We start from the raw sequence: 23,760 nt of genomic DNA, 5'->3' as shown, positions 1-23,760 counted from the left end.
TTTCCAAGACAGGAGGAGGGGGTTGGCTGAGAGCATATTGTTTTCCCTCACAAATCGCCCTAAAATCAGCCCTGAAGTAGCTCTGGGGAATCCCAACTAGGGAACAGAAACGAGGTATGAGCCAAGCTGAAGAATACAGGGGAAAGTGGAGGAAAGCAGTCAACTATGAGAAAAATCCTTCCTAGCTGTAAATCTAATTGGAGACCCATTCAACCGAAAGGCAGCTGCTGCCCTCCAAAGAGAAAGCTTCCTTGGACTCTTTGCACCTGTCCTGTGGAGCTGAATAGTTACAGCAATGCAATACCTCCATTTATTGTGCCCAGACGTTAGAAGAAATAGGGAAAAGATCGCTCTGTGCAGTTGAAAGAAGCTTTGATAGGAATTGCTCTTCTCTCTTTGTACAGTTCTCCCTATTCATTTTGCATAATTTGGTCCATATCAGAGCAAAAACACTATTACTGCAGGGCTGAGGCTAGTTGGCGAGGTCAGGCTGATCTTATGTGAGGACAATAAATAAGTGTGTCTAGAAGAAAGATAGGCAAAGGGTTGGGGTTAATCAGGCTTGTGGCCTTTCCAGCAGACTGCCTGGATAATGAAATAAATCTGCTTGATCCTAACAAAGATAGGCTTGAATACAAATCCCCTGGAGAACAGATAGAGCATTATTTTTCAAACTAGCACCTCAAGTCAAAATTTCATGCTTTCACAAAGAGGGAAACTAGTTAGCTTCAAGGTTATTGGTACTTTAAAAATAGCTTTTTTAGGCTCGGGAGAAACAAAGCAAAAAAAAAAAAAAGGCAGTTCCTTGCTCTTACAGTTTTCAGACAAGCAACTGCTTCTGGATCCATGTTCGCATAGTCTCCAACTGCCCTGAAAATGGTGGGACCACCATGAAAACCCTTAAGCCATCACAGCTTCTCCTTATGCCGTGCAGAATCCTGAATTCTGCAAGTGGGGAAAGGGAGCGAGGAAGGGGGGAGGGACGAGGACGAGGAGGCAGCCTGGCCCTTCATGGTAGCACAGTGGGACCTGCAGCAAGGGGAGGAGGAGGAAGAGGAGGAGACCAGTTGCTGCTGCTGCTGCTACGCTCCTCAGCTCGGCCAGCCAGTACTGCTCAGCACATCAGAGTATGGTGATGGTGACGGCAGGAGGGGCCTAAGGGAGCCCAGCTTGCACAGGTGCAAAAAGGTGCTTATAGCTGCTGACCATGGAGACTACGTTGCTGGTGCTAAAGTGCCACCTTGTAAACATCTGGCATGGGTGCCTCCTCTGATGCCTTGCAGTTTTACCATATATCATCTAAGGCTCCTGCATATAACCAAGACAGTTGCTGGCACGGTATTGTTACATACTCCTCTTGGCAACAGCTGTTGGGGCATCACAGCCAGACCCAGTCTTTCCCCAGCAGTCCAAGTACAGTGGTACCTTGGGTTAAGAACTTAATTCATTCCAGAGGTCCGTTCTTAACCTGAAACTGTTCTTAACCTGAGGTCCCACTTTAGCTAATGGGGCCTCCTGCTGCCGCCGCCGCACGATTTCTGTTCTCATCCTGAAGCAAAGTTCTTCACCCGAGGTACTATTTCTGGGTTAGTGGAGTCTGTAACCTGAAGCGTCTGTAACCTGAAGTGTCTGTAATCCAAGGTACCCCCTTATATAAGGGGTTCGGGGGGGACAGACACTGATGTAGAATAGAATGTCCCTATTTTAATACGAGGAAAGTTGGAGGGTATGTGCTCATATATTGCATGACCCTCCACAGTTGTGTTCAGAATGAAATATAGAGCTGAGCCTGATCATAAAAAATCCTTCCCTATCAAAGTCAATTTCACAAGGTAGGGACTGGCGAAGCTGTCAATTTCAGTATCTCCTCCGTTTTTCATTTTTCTGACCTTAAATTCAGTTTGCCCCAATTAATGGTTTGTTTGTTTTTAAATCTGCATTTTTGTGTGCATTTCTCTCAATATGTACATTTTTGTATGCAGTTTTGTCCAATTTTTGCAAGTGGCTTTCCCCTAATATTATGCAATTTTGGCATGCTACCTTTCACAAATTTGTGCATTTCTGTGCACACTTTTTGGCTGAAGGGCTGCATCACAAATTGGAGAGGACGGCACATTTTTTTGCTGTGTTTTCATTATAGCCTCAGGAGGTGCAAATTAGTTAAAATGCAAACCAAACAAATTTTCCCTCTATCTCTGCTGCAAGTTCAGGGAGATCTGTTGCTGCTGTTTGCTATCTTGCTGCAAGCGGCAGTAGAGGTGAGCCACTCCTCACTCTAACTCAGTGTTTCCCAAACTTCTCCAGCTGCTTTTGTTGTTTTTTTTTAAAGTAATATTTATTAAATTTTCCATTAAGAACATACAAATACAAAACAACTACAATAAAAACAAACACAAACAAAAAACAAGTATAATTTCAAAACTTATTTTCTCAACCTTATTTCCCCGACTTCCTCATACCTCACCGTTTTGTATTCTAGTTTCATTATCCCATCAGCAACTCCATTCCCTTATTTCCCAAAAGTTTCTTATTAATTCCATTCCTTTTCTTACTCTAATGTCTCTGAAAACCAATATTTTTAAATCCATGTCAATCTAGCATTCTTTAATCTTATAATAATTGTTAAGATAGTCCTTAAATTTCTTCCAATCTTCTTCCACTGTCTCTTTTGGACTACAATTCCCATCATCCCTGACCACTGCTCTTGCTAGCTAGGGGTGATGGGAGTTGTAGTCCAAAAACATCTGGAGATCCAAGTTTGGGAAACACTGCTCTAACTCATGTCAGGTTGGTTTGCGGTGGGGAGTCTACCTACTTTTCCAAGTTAATGAAAATAGGTTGGCTTATTTTCCAAGCCAACATTAGATGTGATGTTAGGGCCCCTCCAGCTTGGTTCGCTTTTACTGGTGTCTTCTGCAATATGTTCTTGACACAATAATAGTGCGTTAACAGTGGGTTTACTCTGCTTGAGTTTTGTTCTCCGATGTTTCCCCAATGCTACCACAGGACTGCTGTGCAGAGGTGCTACAGTGATGCAAAAGTGGGGCCAAAATTATTGGATTTCAGCTGAAGGTTACAGGATGTGCAGTGGCTGTAAATGAAGCAGTGTGACAGTGTGCAAACAGTGTCGAAAGTGGGGGTCCCATGTGACACTCCCTCCCAGATAGCAACATCAGCACAAATCACAATGAATGTATAATACAAAGGACATCGGAAGGATCCTCTAGTCCAGGCATAGGCAAACTCGGCCCTCCAGATGTTTTGGGACTACAACTCCCATCATCCCTGACCACTGGTCCTGTTAGCTAGGGATGATGGGAATTGTAGTCCCCAAACAGCTGGACGGCCAAATTTGCCTATGCCTGCTCTAGTGCTTGGGGAAATTACATTTTCAAAGGACAAGCAGTATTTTTCTTTGGCCGCAAGATGAAAGGAAAGAGAAATTTCCCTCTTTCTGTGGCCAGAGTGCCAATCCCACTTCTGCCACAGCTTGGTCAGTGAAGGGAACAGGGTTGTGTTGTTTTTGTGAAGGACAGGATAAGCCAGGAATTACTGAGCACTGCATACTTCCACATCCAGGCCAAGCAAGTTTCACTGGCGTCTTTAGTTAGAAGAACATTTGCACAACTATGGGACGCATTATTGATCTCATGCTGCGTTCAAAGGCGGGATCCAGATAACAAATGAACTGACTCCTAGGAGGAAAACAAGAGGAAAAATTCCTTGGCTTATTGTGTGCAATGCAGAAACCATATTTTGCAAGAAGGTTAAAACCATGAAATCCAAAGTTAAGCCCAAATTAGCACCCTCAATTAATTGGTGATAAAAAGCAGATGAGGAGTAAATTGAGGGAGGTTTTCATGGCTGTGCTTAGAATATAATTTCTGTTGAAGGGCAAAGGATTGGCAGAGGCCAAAAATAAAATAATAGTTGACAAGTACAAAGTGTGTCCTGGGCAAATTTTAAACAATAGGACTGCAGAGGCACAAGCAATCAGGGCCAGCCCACAACATTTTGCTGCCTGAAGATACCCTCCCTCTCCAATTCTAGCAAAATTCTTAGCACTCTTAACATGACTGCCTCTTCAATTGCAGCTGAGGGCAGCAAACTACCTTAGGGGGACACAGCGCAGGCCATGCAGCGCACATCTCCAATATCTTGCCATTTCTGCTGCCCCCCAGCACCTGCCACCTGAGTCAGCTGCCTCACTCTGCCTAATGGTAGGGCCAGGCCTGCAAGTGACTTAAAAGCCAAAAATTAATATTATGCGTCATATTCAGGGTTGTGCATGAGATGAAATGCAGTGGAAATCGTGGGGGCAAAAGAGTAGGCTATTCTTTGTGATGGGAAAGGTATTGTATGGAATTATTCCAAATCCTTATTTGATGTCCTCTTCCTGCATCATTCATTCATTAAACGAGTCTCTTCCAATGAAATATCTCAAAGTTATTTAATAGTAAAAAATATCAACATTGATAATATAGAGAAAAACAATTACAAATCCGATACAGATGCAGACTAGAATACACACACACACACACACACACACACACACACACACACACACCCCTCTTAAAAGGCCAGTTGAAAAAGGATTTTTTTAAAGGTTCATATCTGTTAGGGTTCCAAGGGGTTGCTTGAGAGCAAGCAGGCAAATGCCTCCCTGCTCTGCTGTGAAGCCTTGCTTTTGATGCCAAAATAAACTTTATCTGTGCAGAGCGCCACTCTCCCGTGGCTGGCTCATTCACTGGCAGAATCCATGAGTGGGCGGTCCTTAAACCTTCCCCAGCAAAGTAGTTTCTTGACGCCCAGTCTGCGCCTCCCCTCTCAGTGCGAAACCTTACTGCGCAAGGAGGGTGTGGGTAACGGAGGGCCTCTCTCCTCCCCGCTTTGCCCAGGCAAGGTGTCCTGACACCGCCTCGCCTCCTCCGAGCCCTGAAGCTCCTCTCCACTGGAGGTGTGGTTACTCTCCTCAGCTAAGGAGGAGCTGCTTCCCACGATCTTTGGGGGCTCTCTGTCATCCATCCGGCTTTTCCCCTCTCCCCCCTGAGCCGATGGCAGTTCCCTGACAACATCTATGCATTTTGCTCAAGTAAAACACTTAGAATGTGAAGTGTGGGATCCTTCTTTCCCCCTGTGCACTCTGACCCTCCTACACAGCACAGCAGGATGCTATTTTTATAGGAAGTTCAGCCTACAATCAATGCCCACTTTCCTCCCTCCGTTCTCCGCTGCCGTGGCAGCAAACAGCAGGTGGCAGCAGGGAGATTTGCGTGCGATGTTGTGGCCTCTTGTCTGCAATGATCCTGGATTAGTTTGTAATGGAGCTGAGGCTCGGAGGGAAATTAGATGTTGGTGCAGAATAAAGTGGTTCTGACAGACAGGAAAGATTATAGGCCATTTCAGTCCTACTGAGCATAAATGTAAAGAGGTACACACACACACACACACACACACACACACACAGACCCAATGGTAGAAATGCTAGGCTAAATGCTTTCTAGACCTCATCCAGGAAAAGGCATTTCAGCTGCCTTCTGATTTGGAAACAGAGGGCTTCTCTCTCTCTCCTGAAGGCACCACATCCCTGCCTCGTTCAAGAACATCTCTGCATAACAGTGCTGAGACAGTAGGGGCAAGTTCTTCCAATCCGTGGGGTGAGAAAGAGATCGCAGCCGCCTGCCCCATCGACTGGGCAAACCTTCACCTACTGTATAGGATGGCCGGGCTTCCATGCATGAGATTTAATTCATTAATTTGGAGGGATCTACACCCTCCTCTTCCAGTGCAGACACAGTGTTCAAAACAACCACGAGTCATCCATCAAAGGGAAAGCAGCAAAGGAAACCATTAAAAGCAAAGGCAGGCACATAAAAATAATTTAACTGGTCATTGCACCAAAATTCCGCTGGTCTGGCATGTCAAATGCCTGCTTGGGGGGGGGGGAAACCTGCCTTATTTACGTGGTGGGAAAGGGTCCAGCAGACCTTCTGAGTTTGGGAGTCTCAAATCCAGGCATGGCAAGCAAGAAGATCATGACCCACCCAGTTAGGACATCCCTGCAGACCATAGTTAGTGGCAGGAAAGCTGTGGTTTAAGGACTTGCTATTTTATCTGGATTGTTTTGGTTGGAATTGGTGGTACTATACTCTGCCCTGAGATCAGCCTGATGAATGCTGTTAGAAATGGATGGATGGATGGAGGGATGGATGGATGGAGACAATCCTTTAGATATCCTAGGTCCAAAACCTCCATAGCTATAAATATGATAATCAGCATCTTGAATGGTGCTCCAGAAACAAACCAGAGACTGATGGGAAAATGGTGTTATGTCCCCAAGGACAATCTACCCTGTCAACCCCCTCCCCTGGTGCCATATTCTGAACCAGCAGAAGTTTCCAGAGAATCTTTAAAGGCGGCCCCCATGTAAAGTACATTGCAGTAATCTGGTCTGGATGTAACTAAGGAATGCTTCACCATGGGCAAGTCTGATCTTCCTCAAAATGAGTGCAGCTGGTACTTGAAGGTGGGCAAAAGTACGTGCTACATGAGCACCAAGGAACAAAATTGGGTTTTTCAGGAGAGCGCTACCCCATACAAAGAAGGTAGAACTCCTGTTCTCAGATCGGTCCCTTTCCTAACCAGGATCACATTTGGATTAAGCTTCAATTAATACAGAGACGGCTATCACACTTACTTAGGGTTGAGGCACATGCAGTCCAGTGTTCCATGCCTTGTAGTTGTTTCCCATATTTTATGTGGCTAAATGGTCATTTAGCCACATAAAATATGGGAAACAACTACAAGGCATGGAACACTGGACAAGTTGGACTTCATGCAATTACCTTTGCACATGTAGGCCTTTCACAAACGTTGCACCTGAAATGTGGAGATCCTGTGAGCCCACACACAGGAACACTCAGTGGGTGTGTGCCCATAACTCTACTCCCCCGGCCGCGTGTTGGCTGTAGACTGGGGTAGCCAACACAATGCCCTCCATATGTTGCTGGACTACAACTCCCATCATCCCTAGCCAGCATGGGCTATAGTCAGAGATTATGGGTGCAGCATTTGGAGGGCACCACTTTGGCTACACATGCTCTGTATCCCCGCCTTGTGTTCTGGCTCATCTTCTATGCTGCATCCCAATTATGTGACTTGCTCCTGCATCAAATCGAAGGTTCAACCTCTATGTTCTGTCCCTGGCTTCAACCTAAGTTGGTTAGAGTAGGGCCTAAGCCCAATGGGCACTTCCAAAATTTGCACCTTTATTGATATTGGAGTGTCTGTGTTGCTTTATTTTTCAACTTTCTAATATGCACTAAAGTTGAGTTTTGATATCGACCACCATCGATTAACCAGATAGAGCAAGGGGTAGGCAAATTGGTGCCCCCCCATATGCTGTGGGTTATAATCGTCTCCAGCCAGCATGGACAAAACATCCAAAGAGTACCATGTTTCCTACTCTAGCTCAAGAGTCTATAGCTTGGTAACATGGCATCCCGCGCAAGCTCGACATTTTACGCCCCCTCCAGCCCAAAGTCAGGTAAGCGAGGACCAGGCTTTGGGAAGAAGGCGTGAGGCTCTGGTAGGGTCCCAAACCCTTCTTCCTAAAGCTGGACAAGGTTAACTAGGCTTTGGGAAGGAGACAGGAAGGTATTCGCTTGGCCCCTGCACTCTGTGTCAGCAAACCATTCGCTCTGCCCTAAATCCACCTCTGACTATAACAAGGTGTGGAATTTGATAAATGGCCCAAGAGCACCGTAGTAGATTTAGTGTAGTGCAGGATGTGTAACACAAGGGAAGATGTATCCATTTCTGTCCCTTGTTCTTGCTAAGGTTGTTTGTATTGTCTTTGTTTTGGTAATCTTCGCCTATCCTTTGGCCAGCGCTTCCAACTGATGACCCAGCCGACACAAGACACAGACGTTCAGCACAATGGACTGCGGCCAAATACTTCACTAAGTGGAAGTGTCTCTGAAGCTCCAGTGTAGGTGGAGAAGGAAACCTTACTGTGGCCTGCAGCTGCTCACTCTCTGCCCTTTGACCTACTTTGACGCTGCTCGTACTCTTTTTAGCACTTTTATATATTTTTGCCCCACTTTTTTCCATCTTGGAACCCAAGGCACCATTCACATCTCTGCCATTGACAGAAAGAAAGAAAAGAAAAGAAAAGAAAAGAGCCTTATTGGAAAAGCCGTTTTCTGCATCCTTTGAGTGATTTCATATCCCACATCCTCAAGGACAATGTGCAGGCATCACTTTGCCCCTTGGTGATTCCCTTCCTTATGTGACCTCCCGAGAGGAATCGCCTTCCTCTTCTCCACAGCTTTAATGTTGGCTCTCAAGGGACCCTGTTTGTGATTTTCTTAAAAGCTTTCTTCCTTAAATGCTGCCCCAGTTATTCTCCACTGGTCAACAATATGATCTTCCTTTCTGCGCTTCATGTTCTGACTCAGTCTCTCCATGCTTCAGGATTTGTTTGATGTTTCACCTCATGGACCCAACCACTGCTTCCCATCTCTATCTATTTTCCTTGGGTGCTCCTTATGTGTGGAATGCTCAACCCAACATGTGATACAGACTCCCTCTGTGTGTATTTTTAAAATTAAACAACTTGCAGTCTTTCCCTTCCAGGGCTTTTCCCACTTAAGTTTTCCCTTCTAACTTTTCTATTCATTCCCTGTGGCCTTCTGTGTATGAATTCAGCCTGCAGAATGCCTGCAAGCACCGGGTATGTTAACTTTCACTTTGCTTCGTGCAGTGCCAAGGTTCTTAGGCACTTAAGGAACCGTGAGTGTGGATTGTTATTGCCACCATATAAAAACTGCCGATTTGCGACTACGGATTAAGCTCCCAGCTGTTTAGCATGAAGCACCTTTAACTTTGGCAGGTGGTGCTAAATTGGTATGAATTGCTCTTGCCACGCAGCTGAATGGAATGCACGATGGTGCAGAGGAGATGATTTGCCAGGCTAGAGAGGTTAAGGGTCACCAACCTCTCTGAGCTAGTGAGCACATTTTGGATTTTGAGAAAGTGTCATGGGTTCCAGACAACACAACGTCTGCTGTGGGAGGGTGGCATAACACAAAGTGGCTACTACATCCTGAAGAGCAGGAAAAGAGCCAAAAATACAAAATTGTGTGGGCACACCTCCACCCCATCAATGCGGAGAAAGCAATCTTCATCAGTCACCACCACACTCTTTCACAGAAAGTTCTTTGCACCTCTTCTCTGTTCAGAACGGGAGGGGAAGGTGTCCAGTTTTCACATCCAGTGAAATGTGGGCATGTTCAAGATAGGAGAGGCTGAGCCAGTGCAAACAGAAACTAAACAGGAACAGCAAACAGTCTCTCGTGTATTATGGATTTCACTGAGAACTGGTGAGCACACTTGGTGCCATGTTGGTGACCCCTAAACCATTGCTTTGAGCTGAAGTGCTGTAGGAGATATTAACCTTTATAACAGGTTAATCTGTGGACCTCCAAATGTTGTCAGACTACAGTTCCCCTCATCCCTGACCACTGGCCATTCTTGCTCGGTTTGATGAGAATAGAGTCTAACCACATCTGGAAGGCTGCAGGGTATCCATTCCTGCTTTATACCTGGGCTGTCTACACCCACTAAACCCATGATGATTCCAGGCTTGTAACCAGTCACTTGCCTGCTCTCTTAAAGGTAAAGGTAAAGGGACCCCTGACTATTAGGTCCAGTCGTGGCTGACTCTGGGGTTGTGGCGCTCAACTCGCTTTAGTGGCTGAGGGAGCCGGCGTACAGCTTCCGGGTCATGTGGCCAGCATGACTAAGCCGCTTCTGGAGAACCAGAGCAGTGCACGGAAACACCGTTTACCTTCCCGCTGGAGCGGTACCTATTTATCTACTTGCACTTTGACGTGCTTTTGAACTGCTAGGTTGGCAGGAGCAGGGACCGAGTAACGGGAGCTCACCCCATTGAGGGGATTCGAACCGCCGACCTTCTGATCGGCAAATCCTAGGCTCTGTGGTTTAACCCACAGCGCCACCCATGTCGCCTGCTCTCTTATTGTGGCACAAATTGCAGCCCAGCAGAAGAGCCTTTGTATACAGTAAGTCTGCAAATTGCACACACTTAACTTGTGCACATTCAGTTTCAAATGTTTGGCACATATATATGTGATATATATGCTATAGATAGATATAGATATAGATATAGATATATAGATATATATGAAAGGGTGTGGGCTTTTTGGGGAAAAGACTCTGGCAATTCCACCCACGATTTCACTCAATGTGTTTTGAGTATTCGCAATTTTGTCTTTAGACACAATCCCTGGAATGTAACCCCCAGGTAAGTTGAGAGTTTACTCTATTGGGAAAGCCACTCCCGACCTAAAGAGGGGGTGGGGTTGCGGGCTCACGCCCCCATCAACAGTCTCGCGGGGCTGGCGTCAGCCCCACGAGAAGCAGGGATTCCCCCCAGCTCATTAATATTCACCACCCACAGCGGCAGCCAATCGGCTGCCGCAAGGGGTGGGCCTCCAGGGATCACTTAAGGTCGGGGCAGCCCTGAGAGTTTACTCTATTGGGAAGGAGCTTCCCCTTCTCCCAACCTCTCAGTGTGCCACCTATGACTAGCGTAGGTATTAAATCTTTTAAAAACATTACTACATATTAATTCCACCCTTCTTCCAAGGAGCTGAGGGCTGAATACATGTTCCATCTCCTCCCCATTTTATTCTCACAATTTCTCTGTGGAGCAGGCTGGGTCAGGGGTGGGCAAACTTTTCCAGTCCTAATGTCTCATTTCCTTCCAGAAGCACTTGTCAGTTGTGGGTTGACCCAGAGGCAAAAGGGAGGGGTGCCATTTTGAAATTTGCCCCAGGGGCCAAAATGCCCCCTGTAGGCACTCAGGGAGAGCATGGAACAGGTCTGTTGAGGGGTGGGGCCTGGTGAGAGGGTTGAAAGCCAGAGAGTGAGGCCTGTGGGGCACACATGGGTCCTGGGCCCGAGGTTACCCACCATGGCCAAAGCTGAGAGGTAGTGATTGGCCAAAGGCCACCCAGTAGCTTCATGGATGAGTGAGGGTTGAAACCCTCATCCATCAAAATCCAACACTTTAAGTAGAATGCTACACTGGCTCCATTTTGCAGGCATATTTTCAAGGTTGGATTAATCCATTCATTATTGTTCAAAAGTTTAGAATGTTAAATTATGCATAAAAAGCAATAATTGCAAAGTTTCTCTGCTCTGTCCTTAAGTGCCATTATTCACGATCTGTTCCTCAAAGAACATCCTTTCTTGTATCCCCTTACTGCCAGTTAAGTTGATCCTCAAATACCTTTATTTTTAAAACATATTTTCCCCCATGATGTAAAGTTAGAACATCTGACATGAGGAGCAGGGCCTTTCCAACAGTAGCCTCAAAGCAGTTTGCCAGTGTCCATCTCTCATGCACTTTAGGCAAGAAGGTCAAAGGGAGTCTGCTTAGTTTGCAAAGCATTTGGGCAACAGGGACATGTTGATATTGCAAACCAACTTTCAAAGGATTGGTTTTATTGATTGGTTTTCTTTTCTCCAGTGTTTTCGCTGAATCGTTTAAACTGTTTTCGCTTTTGTGGTTGGTTTTGCATTTTTAATTGCTGTAAGCTGCCTAGAGCATGGGGAGATGTGTGCAATAAAACAGAATATTGTTCCCAGCATGGTGGGAGAGGCTTTGTGTGTTGCTGGCAAAGCCATTATCTACTCCGGTACAGAAAAGATGGAGATGAGACTGAACTCTTGTCTTCTGTAATCTGAGCATCATTCCGGACTCTCCTGTGCAGAGTTGGAGGCTGAAGGGGAAACTGAAGAAGTGGAGGAAAATAAATGGAAGCCTGGAACAGTCACATCTCTCAAGAATCACACAGTGAGGCATAGAATGCGGTTCCCACACACACACTTCTGCTCCACAAACTCTGGACTTAAGTGATGGGAAAATGACCACCAGCTTTCTCCAAACAAGCCTCTCTGAACTCACAGGTTCAGCCAACTTCTGACATTTGAAAACTTCTGTCTGTCATGAATCTCCTGCCCTTCAGCTCCATAGGGATACTCCAGGTTCTAGCATTAATGAGAGAGGGAGAGAAACTCCTATCCACTTTCTTCACACAATGCATAATTTGTACAAACCTCTGTCACCTCACATTATGCACCTTTTTTCTGAACTCAAAAGCCCCTATTGCCCCCACTGCTCCGCGGCCAAAGTTGAGAAAAGTGGTCCATAAAAGCACATTTCTATTACCTGGGATAGCTGTGAATCTCCTTTGATGTTTGTGCTCAGAATGAAGAAACCTTAGTTCACTATCATCCACGCGGAATGTATAATAATATAACTCCAAGGGTGCCGACAAGCAGGAGTTTCTATGTATAAAAGCCTCTGAATAAAAATATCTGATATTGTCTAATGTTATTCTCCCCTTTCCTCTTTGCTTCTGCTGTTTGTTTATACCATCACAGAGCTTTTTACATCAGCATTGCGTGATCATGTCCTGTAGAGATATAATTCAATGTTCCTTGAAATACAGAAGAGAGGGTGCTTGCCAAATGCCTTGAGCTGAGGTAAAGGCTGTACAAATGACATCCAGGCAGGGATGAAGGAAGCATTCGTCTGCTTTGCATAACCTCCACTTCCTGAACTGCCACGTCAACCAAAATGCAGCCATTCTTTGAAAATTGCATTTCTCTGAATTTTGCGACACTGCTCTCCAAACGAAAAATGCATATTTTAGAGGAAAGTGCATCCCAAAATACAGGCATTAGTGAAATTAATGTGCAAAGATGCATTTATTAGGCAAAGTTGCACATTAAAGTGCATATATTAGCAGAGAAGCATGTTAAAAGCACATATTAAGCACATAAGGAGAGCCCTGCTGGTTCAAACCAAAATCCCACCTATCTAGTGCAGTATCTTGTTTCCCAGAGTTGCCATATCCTGTGGGTTTGGGACAGTTATTCACTGCCTGCCTAATCCCAAGAAGCAGTAGGAGTCAGGAGAACTTCAGTAATTTTGTTTATTTATGAGCAAAAGAACGACTCAGCGTAGCATCAGGCAAGACCAACGTTCCAAGGAGTTCCCAGCTATAGAGAGAATCACACCAAGAGTGGGGAGGGGTGTTTCAATAATAGATCAGGTGCCTCCAAGACAGGCCACACACACTGGAATAGTGACTAACCAGAAGGCGGTGGGTAATGCAGAAACTGAATGCTGGAGCCAACTTGCAAATATGTTGGGAAAAGTCAGACATGGCATTGTTGTTGTTTAGTCGTTTAGTCATGTCCGACTCTTCGTGACCCCATGTACCAGAGCACGCCAGGCACTCCTGTCTTCAACTGCCTCCCACAGTTTGGTCAAACTCATGGTGGTAGCTTTGAGAACACCGTCCAACCATCTCGTCCTCTGTTGTCCCCTTCTCCTTGTGCCCTCCATCTTTCCCAACATCAGGGTCTTTTCCAGGGAGTCTTCTCTTCTCATGAGGTGGCCAAAGTCTTGGAGCCTCAGCTTCAGGATCTGTCCTACCAGTGAGCACTCAGGGCTGATTTCCTTAAGAATGGATAGGATTGATCTTCTTGCAGACCACGGGACTCTCAAGAGTCTCCTCCAGCACCATAATCCAAAAGCATCAATTCTTCGGTGATCAGCCTTCTTTACATGGCATACACACCGCCAAATATTTAAAGCACATGGCTTCCTCCAAAGGATTCTGGGTACTGTAGTTTGCTAAAGATGCTTGGAATTGGCACTCTGCAAGGGGTAAACTACAGTTCCCAGGATTCTTTGGGGGAAGGTGTGTGCCTTAGATGTATGGTGTGTATGGAGCCCTAAGTGGGCACAACTAACTAGTATGCCCTTGCAGATGGGTTCACCATCTCTTAAAGGGTGTGGTCTGCATCTCTTCATGCCAATGTGGCCCTGAGTCCACACTCAAGCGTCGCCATAGCCATGGTCTTCCTGGCTCAACCACCATTGTTTGAAACCCTCGCTTGATCGTTTGTCTCACGGAAATCTGTTCGCTGACAACTGCAGCAAAAAAAGAAAAAAAAAAGGACAACATGCCAGGCAGCCTGCGATTTGTAGCCAGGGAAGACATGTGCAAGGAACAACGAGGCAGAGCCAAGAGCCCTTATTAAAGAGCGCACTCAGAGATAAAAACCCAAAGCCATCTGTTGCCGCGCTGCATTCAGTAGAGCTGGCACCGTAATTGCTAGCAGAGGGAAACAGGGAAGAGATTCCAGATAAACACAGGAGGGCTTTTGCACTTAGTATAAGCTTATTATTACGGGCTCAGGAGGGGAATGTGAACAGTGGCAGGGTGGAACGATCCCCAGAGAGCAGATTCTGTCCTTGGCTCTCCTCTCCTCTCCAACCTTTACCCCCACATATCTATGAAGCTGGTGGCATTTCCACATGGCCTGAATAAATAGACCGGCCGTGATGGGAAGGATAGACAGTACCAATATCTGATGCAGCCTTAGTTGCAGTTTTATGCTCTTAAATGCCCTGTAATCTTCAGATGAAGGGAGTTATACAAATTTAAATAATAATAGTGCTTTAATGCATTTCCAACTAAGAAAGGGTTTCCCTGATTCCCAAGCTCTAAGGCAAGAGTGGGGAACCTTTAGTCATCCTTGGCCATTGGCCATACTTGCCAGGGCTGATGGGAGTTGTTACTCAGCAACATTTAGAGGGCCAAGAGTTCCTAGTCCTGCTGTAGGGCAAGAAATTGCCAGGTTCCAGCCTGGTCTGACCTTCAACAGTTAAAAGGTAGCAGGAAGAGGCTGCTCTGTGGCCGCAAGGCACAAGCAACCGATGGGGCTGTCCCTTCCAGAAGTCTCTCTGAGATGCTCCTTTCAGGACAGGATCTGGTCAGCCTATGGATGTGATCTGTACAAGGGCTTCTCTGTTGCCAATTCAGGCAAGAGAACATCCCTCTTTGGGCATTATAATGAAGGATTTGGTTACCACACTGGGGAGGAGGGGGGAATAGATGTACCGTATTTTTCGCCCTATAGGACGCACTTTTTCCCTTCCAAAAATTAAGGGGAAATGTGTGTGCATCCTATGGGGCGAATGCAGGCTTTCGCTGAAGCCTGGAGAGTGAGAGGGGTCGGTGCGCACTGATGCCTCTAGCTCTCCAGGCTTCAGGAAGCTATCCACAAGCCTTGGGAGCCCGGCGGGAGTTCCCGTGGGCTCGCAAGGCTTGCAGGCAGCAGCCTGCAGCCTGAAGCATGGGGAGCCCTCCAGAGGGCGCCCCGTGCTTCACGCAGGTGTCTGCAAGCCTTGCGAGCCCGGCAGGAGTTCCCGCGGGCTCGCAAGGTTTGTAGGCAGCAGCCTGCAGTCCACAAGCTCCCCAACCTGGTTTGGAGGCTGATCTCCACATTGCCAAATTCTGCAAGTCAAGCTGCACAGACAGGGGGTGTTGCAGATTTTATTTTCTGCATCCCTAGACAGGGAACATCTCTCTAAAACGATGGATGTCTAAGAAAACATCTGCTGAGTTGTTGGTTGCATTCCTTGCCCTTCCCAGAGCCACAATGGAGGCTGGCGCTGATGGAATGTCACTGCAACACTGAATTGAGTAACTGCCAAGAACATTATGACGGCCGCTGCTATGATGACACCTGTCACTGCCAATATGTTATTGCTACACCACCACCAATTCACCGCCAGACTGTTTGCTAGGTCATCGGCGCAGAAACACTGTGGTGGCTGTTAATAGCTTCCTTCTCACATTGCAAGGGTGTCTGCTGTGCTCTCTCAGATCTCGACAATGCACACACAAATATATTGCAGGGAAGAGGCGAAACTATGATGTCTCTTAAAGCTCTAGGAAGCCCCACCTTTCCAGCTGTTGGCACTGTTGTCTTTAGAAAGCAGTTGAATGTTCACAGTGCAAACCCAGAGAAGGAAAGTACCACTGCTAAGCCATCGGAGTAGGAAGAAAGATGGCTTGTCACAAGTCAGTTTGAATGAGCTGCTTTGAAAGTGGAGAGGGATCCTGAACCTTTAAGTGTTTGGAGGAAGAGTCGTTATATGGCAGGAGATAATGATAAAAGAGACAGAATGATAAAGCTTGTTGTGCAGGAGATAATGATAAAAGAGACAGAAACCCCACCCTCCATTGCACCTAGTGTCAGGGGCAGAGGAAGGGGAGTGCAGTGGGAGTGGGCCACCCTGGGTGTCTTCGCTGAGAGGGCAGTTGTGGGTGGGCGGCACGCTGAATATCCGCCATCGGCAGCTCACTCCACCCATGTGGGTGGCTCACTCTGCCCCTGGCTGCAGGGCGCGTGTGATGGCCTGGGATTCGGACTCGGAGGCTGAACCTGAGGAATCCCAGCCTGCACAGGAGTCCCCGCCTCCAGAACCAGCTGAGCCGGGGCTGGGGCTTGAGCCTGAAGGGTCCTCACCTGTGCTGGATCCTCAGGTGCAGGCACCAGCTGAGTCTGCTCTGGCTCCTGAGGGGATGGAGGACCCATTGCCTGTGGTGCTCCACTCTCAGCCCTGTCAGAGGAAGCTGAGGTTGCCTCTGGATCCAATAACCCTCCAGCCTCTCCTGGGCTGCAGAGGTTCAGGGCAGAGAGGCGGCGGAGGAGTAAGTAGAGCTGACATTTTTTGTTTTTGTTTTTCTGAACCCTTCTCTTGAGCTTGTAAGGGCCGTTCGATCAGCAGACACGAGCAGGGAATAATGTTTCTCCTCCATGCTGCTAAAAGCACTTGCTTATTTCCCGCAAAGCGAACTTACGTTCCAGGCAGGCTGGTTTCTTTTTTCTGATCAGTTGGCAACTTAATGTTCTGGGATTGTTTAATTGTATCACTTTCTAGTAGAGGATGCTTTAAATAGGAAGTAGGGGGAGGAGGTTGGCGGGCTTCTAACAACTCCCCTCTTCCCCCAGTAGTTGTGTGCCCAAAACTGGCTGTGCGAATGACTCAGAAGCAGCGCTTTGCATGGCTATGCAATGTGACTGCTCTCTTTCTCTCTCTTTCTCTTTCTCTCTCTCTCTCTCTCTCTCTCTCTCTCTCTCTCTCTCTCTCTCTCTCTCTCTCTCTCTCTCTCTCTCATCTCTCTGGCAAGAGCCACACAGCCTCTTGTGACTTCCTCCTGATGCCGCTGATGCCCTGCTTCGTTCATATTCATGGCACAGAAGTGGGGGATCAGAACAGACCACAGAACTGCAGCTCTTCTCCCTCATCACAGGCATGTTTTGAAGAGGAGCTGAGATGCCACTGGCAGAGGAGGAGGAGGAATTCGATTCAGCACCCATTTAAAGGCGGATTTATAAAACTCATTCACATGAACGAAACACACACCATTCAAGATTCACACGTATCTGAATTTTGCAATGCAGTTCTCCAACCAACCAATGTTTCCCCCCAAAAAATATATGCATATATTGGGGAAAAGTGTGCATAAGAATGAAGGTAGCAGTGAAAAATAACATGCAGGAATATTAGGGGAAATTGCAAAAAATGTGGGCATTAGTCTAAATTGCATATTAAAATCGTGCAGGATGGGTCTATAGGCTGATTCCATATAGACGGCTGCTTCTTTTATTTCTTTCACCACTGCACATTCAAACTGCTGCTAATAGGCCCTTGCTTTAAGCAAGCATGCCTTCGAAATCTCACAGCTCCAGGAAACTCTATAGAGTTTGGACGCAGCCTCTCCAAAGGGGTCACTACTGTTAACTATATATGCAGTAGGATTTTTGAATGCCCGCACACACAGTAGAAATGCCTGGAAGCAGCTGAGAACCCTTTTGGCCTGGCCCTTTCCTGCTGTCTTGCTCAGGAATCAGAAGATGCAGTTTCCTTCTTTCCATGAGACAATTCAGCTTCTGTGAACTGCAAACGCTCCCGAGTTATTTTTAAAGGTGCGTCAGCTTCTACGTCTGCATCAGCAAGAGAGAGGCATCAATGGCAGTTACAGCAGCAGCATTGGCTCAGGGGAGGGCTTGAGCTGGCAAAGATCCCAGGCTGCTTCCGGTGTGGACTAAAATATGTGAAGCAGTTTGGGGAGGGTCACATAAATTTATGTAGGGCTGGGACTGGAAGGACTATAAAGGTCTCTGATCCAAGCCTAGGCACCGTGGCAAGAAAATGAGGGGAGGCACATCTGACCAGTGACTTTCACCACTCACCAAGGGGTGCAAATTAAGAGTGGTGAAATCCCAGTTTTGTTTGGTGGAAGAGCAGTAAGGGAGGGGAGGATCCAGTGGCTTGTGCTTTGAGTTGTTGTCTGTGATACTGATCAGTATCATCGAATCACAGAATTGTAGAGTTAGAAATGACCCCAAGGGTCATCTAGTCCAAGCCCTCACAGTGCAGGAATCTCAGCTAAAGCATCCATGACAGATGGCCATCTAACCTCTGCTTAAAAACATCCAAGGAAGGAGAGTCCACAACCTCCCAAGGGAGACCGTTCCACTGTTGAACAGCTCTTACTGTCAGAAAGTTTTTCCTGATATTTAGTCACCTCCTTTCTTGTAACTTGAAGTCATTGGTTCGAGTCCTACCCTCCAGACCAGGAGAAAACAAGCTTGTTCCATCTTCCATATTTGAAGATGGCTATCCTATCTCCTCCCAGTCTCCTCCAGGATAAACATACCCAGCTCCTTCAAGCACTCCTCATAAGGCTTTGTTTCCAGACCCTTGATCATCTTACTTGCCTTCTTCTGCACACGTTCCAACTTGTCAACATCCTTCTTAAATTGTGGTGCCCAGAAATGGACACAGTATTCCAAGTGTGGTCTGACCAAGGCAGAATAGAGCAGTACTGTGAGTTTCCTTGATATGGACACTATACTTCTGAAGAAACAGTTTAATGCCTATATCTTTAAGCAAATCTATTTTGTATAGTCATATCATTCCTCAAGGGTTGAGGGTTGATACAAAGCGCACGTAGGCAGTTCTTTTGTATTGAGCCAGAGAGCTGGTCCATCTACCTCAGTACTGCCTCCATTGATTGGCCATGGCCCTCCAGGGTTTCAGGTAGAAGGTATTATAAGCCCTACCTGGAGATGCCAGGAATTGAACCTGGGATCTTTTGTATGCGAAACACGTGCTTTTTATAGCAGATACGGTAGAAAGGGAAATAGCTTGCTCTTCTCAAAGCACAATAATAATTCAACTATAAAACCCAACTAATAACGCAACTCAGTCATAAATCTTTAATGCTTATCTAGATGTGATATTCATAACGTTCCCCAAGCTGAAGGTCAATTGAGATGTTAACATGTCAGAGCAGATATAGCAGACGGGGAAACGACTTGCACGTCTGGACACATATTCATAACTCAACCTAGCAGAGGACATGACTTTCTGTGTTACGGTAAAGGGGACAACGGGCATGGGGCGTGGATGTCAGCCTTCCCACAGGTCTCATAGTGCTAGGGGCTTCTTGCAGGGTCTGCCTGTATGCATTGTGACAGCTTGACATGAGCAAAGAATAGCCAACAGATAATGCTATGGGCTTGGGCCATTTTCCTCCCTGTCCAGACTTGACTTTAAAAAGAGGATTGACTCAATTCATGTTGGATAAGGCAGTCAATGGGTCCTGACCATGAGGGCTGTGTTCTCCACTGTTGGAGGCCAGTTTGTGGGAATCTCCAGTGGGGAGAGTGCTGTTGCACTCAGGTCCTGCTTGTGGGTTTCATCCAGGCATCTGGTTGGCCTGCTCCAGCAGAGCTGCTGTTTGCGCAACTTTTTCCATGGAGATGAATGGTTTGCATAAGGATATGTTCTGTTTCCTTCTGTTTCGTTGCTTGGTGCATCTAATGTACCTTCCCACTTGCACTTATGCATAGTCAGGCTCACAGCCTGAAATGAACTCCAGAGCATATGGATCTGACTGTCAACGAGAATGGCGAGCTGCTGACTCAGATGAGCGCAACGTGTCTCTTCCCTACCAACACCTCTGAATGGTGCAACATTCAAGTCATCTCTCTAGTTACTTCCTGGTGACTCCTCCCCCCATTTATTTATTTTTAATCTACGTGAAGTGGTTCACGTTCCTCCATATGCTGGCTGCCAAGAGCCCAACCTTCATGATCATCATTATAGCTCAGACCCGGAGCTGCTGCTGCACTTATCAGTGTCATGCAGACCCATGGGAACATGGCTCAGGCTGTGGGATTCATAGTCAGCAGGCAATGTTAAGTCATGGGAGACCTCATGTGACCTCTTCACCATCAGCACTATTGTAGAAAGAGCTGAAAATAAGATGCAGATGACAGGCCACTTGGAAAGTGTTTTCCGGCAGGGTGAGCTTAGTGCCAATAAGAATCTGTGGGTGAACTCCAACGTGGCACTAAGTCTCTCATTCCACCAGCGCCATGGAATGTTCTCTTTACACAATGGAATGTTCTCCCCCATCTCCCCTCCCCCCTGTGCCCCCTAAATCTGTTCGAGGGGTTCCTCTGACCCTCTGGAGAAGATTTGTGTAGCTTCTTACGTTCCCCATGCTGCAGTATAGTATCAGAAGACAATGGGAGATACAATCCCATTTTTCACTCAGCGTCACCTTGCTAGAAGTAACCTAAGAAGCCAGAGAGCGAAAGTTGGGGTGAAATAAATGAACAGGCATAGTGGGTGGAGGAATATTTTAGAATCAGTTTCGGTTTTCATCCCTGTGGGGATGAAAACTGAAACTGACTCTTACATTGTCATCCACAATGTACTAAATTCACACAGGCATTTGTGGAAATCCCTGCATTGTGAGCAGACAGGTGTGTAGGTTGCAGTAGTGAAGCCACATGCTGAAGACTTGCTATCCTCTGTTGAAATGTTACTTGTGTTCTCATAGACTTCTCTGACTGGCTGGTTTTTTAAAAAAATATATATCATCATCAATTTATGATTCCTAATCTTAGGCCAGTCTTCATGGGAAGCAATTGCATTATTAGGGGGCACCCATAATACACACCTCACCCCATCCTGTCAAGGTTGTACCGGTAAGTTCTTGTTCCTGCAACATAAGCAATTTCTTGGCTATCCTCAGCTCCAGCTTAGTTAGGGTTTTGTTGTGCCTAGATTAGAACACAATAATCAGGGCAGCCACTTACAAAGTGTTGTAATGTGCTCCCAGTTCTTAATTCCCAGCTGGGGCTAGGCAATAGCCACATTCAACACCTGCTGAAGCTTCTAGGTCGCAGTTGACTGCAAGCACATATATGTAAAACAAAACGTAGTTGGCTAGTTTCTAGGATATGAAGACTGAACCTGACAAAATACTTGTAGCTAGGTGGAGCCGGCCATGCTCACAGATTCAAATTAGCACAACCTACCCACTGGCATGTAAGTCCCACTGAAAATGGTAGAAATTTGCCTGGTTCAAGAGCCATGCGTCAAGAGCCATGTGTGAATTGCACTGCAGTCCACACAGCTCTTAATCCTGGCCTTTGACACCCAATATATACGTGATCCCTTTTGACTGTTTTTAAAACAGTTGTATCCTGCCCTTGAAACCTCATGGTGAAGGGCAGGTGAGAAACTGAATTAATAATAATTTAATAATAAAAATGGCAACAATGAATCAGAGAGCCAGAATAGCTGCAGCTAATTTAAGGGTTACTGAAATGAATGGTGAAAACTACTTGTAACTACCTTGTCCCATTGATTTCAATGGAACTTAAGTGCATCTGTCCCTGTTCTGAATTGGGACCATGACATTTCACCTACGTGAGTGGGGGGGGGGACTGCATCCACCATCACTGGAAGGTGGTTAAGGCTGCAGTCCTTATACACACTTACTTAGAAGTAAGTTTAATACAGCGTGGTTTTCTTCTGAGTGGACATATATAGGATCACACTGTAAACTGTCTATAGATGTTCTGCAATGCTTGTGACTAATTGGCAAATAGATTTCAGGTTGTGCAACACATTACGTTAATCAAGTGCATTATGGCGCTTCAGGGAATGATAATAATGAAGCTGCCCATAGAATTATTTGTAAAGAGCTCCTTCATGTTTACCCTCACAATTTCCCTGAAACGGAGGGACTCCCATTGACTGGATTCATCCGCTGGTGACTTGAAAGGGAGGCGCAGCTGGTACATAAATGTTTGGCGATGTGTTAACATTAAGAGAAGAACTGCATTCAAAGGAAAGCAAAGGCAAACAAATGCAAACAAAGCTCGCTGTGAAAGGATACCTGGGCCGTCTTTCTAAAGAAACCAATGCACATGCCATGTGGATTTTCATATTCAGACCACAGGGCACAAGCCACTAGGTAGCTGTCAAACACAATTCAGTTGAATGGAAACTCTGTAAGAGCACAAGCCCTCCTATGATCTTCCCCTCTAGTACAGGGGAATGAGCTGCTGAGGTGCATAAATAAGAGGAGGGCTCCGTCACATCCTCTGCCTCCGCAGAGTTTAATGAATCCTTTGATTTTTCTCTTTGCTCTCACTGAAGAGATTGGGTGGGTGGGCTTTGGTGGAGACGACTCCATCCAGAGTTCTAGATTTCATTTTAAGGGCATTTTCACAGGTGTATCCACAATCCGATGGATCATGTCCATGTGTTAAAAGACTCCTTTTAGAGGGTTTGGTAAATGTCAAGCCTACGGCTGAAAAAGGGTATTATTCCGGAAGGGAATCCAATCCGTAATGTTCAGTGTGCTGAGAGATCACTTGCAAATAATGATGCACTTTTCACAACTGGAGCTGGTCTACTGTCCCGGTAATCATTTTAATTGTATGGCTGTGTCCGTCATGATAACTCATGGGGCGGGGAGTGAGGGGACATGTTTCAAGAACACCCTTCCACACGCTGCTTCCAGCAGGGTGATCAGCATTGTCCAAACTGAGAGAGAGACCACCACCTTTTGGGCACAGAAATCCTGGTGCCACCCAAGATTTGTTACTCAAAGTAAGCTCCCCAGCCCATGTGCATTCAATAGTATTGGGGAAGGAGGGGGCACAGGACACGACGGAGGCAAAGAAGACAGATTTGCACAAGTGACATATCTCAATATAATTTCTAAAACTCTATTAATTGAACAGATAAAATACATCTTGTCTATTTCTGTTACAAAATATTAGCCATTTGGAGTCTTTGCTAGATGTGAGCACACCGCTGTTCCCAAAGGAAGCTTCTCTTGTACAGCAGGAAACAGGTACAGACAGACGGACAGACAGGTGCTCTCGAATAGCCTACACACACAGGTAAGTAACATTTGTTTTCTTGCTCGGAGAACAGAAAGAAAGATTCGGTGGGATGTGCCAAGTGACAACTGAATGGAGAGGAAAGGAAGAAAAACAGAGAGATCTTTAAAGCTTCTGAACCATGGAGCAGTGAAGAGACAATGGGCTTAGCAGCCACTAGAGTGTAACAGACATCACTCAAGAACTACTACCAACAGTTCTAGGCTCTAGTCTGGCCTCATTGGTGGGTTCACAGGAGATGGAATATACTATGTAGGCCTGGCAGAGCAACATGTTGAAAATCCTCTCCTACCCCACAAACTGCTACTTCTATTTTTATTTTAAAGGCAGAATCTTCCTGGCAGGCATCAAATCCAGAGATCCAAGGGACACTGATTGTTTCAGATATACCCTAAATTCCCAAGAAGTGCTGCTTCAAAGCCAACCATATTATGTGATGGTTATAAGAAGGTTAGGCTACAAAAGAACACACCGGTCCCTATAATAACACTGCTGTGAAGTGGAAGCTGTTAGTGCCATTAGTGACTAATACTGCTTTCTTTGAGGAGAAAAAACGATGATGTTTCTGTTCCGGTTTGAAGC

General features: G+C 46.1%; 1 protein-coding gene across 1 annotated transcript in view; it reads left to right on the top strand.

Annotated features, from left to right (window-relative positions):
- The window catches only part of LOC309378639 (sodium- and chloride-dependent GABA transporter 1-like), a 48,782-nt gene extending 40,684 nt beyond the window's left edge, over nt 1-8,098 (top strand). Inside the window, exon 15 of the mRNA XM_081927113.1 lies at nt 7,890-8,098. Within this exon, the coding sequence (XP_081783239.1) occupies nt 7,890-7,994 (105 nt within the window). The 3' untranslated portion in view covers nt 7,995-8,098. The remainder of the gene's footprint in view (nt 1-7,889) is intronic.
- The last annotated feature ends 15,662 nt before the right edge of the window (nt 8,099-23,760 follow it).

Source organism: Podarcis melisellensis (genome assembly GCF_964234715.1).
Source record: "Podarcis melisellensis genome assembly, chromosome: 10".
In the NCBI taxonomy this organism is placed as follows: Eukaryota; Metazoa; Chordata; class Lepidosauria; order Squamata; family Lacertidae; genus Podarcis; species Podarcis melisellensis.
This window is presented reverse-complemented; position numbering and strand designations above follow the sequence as displayed.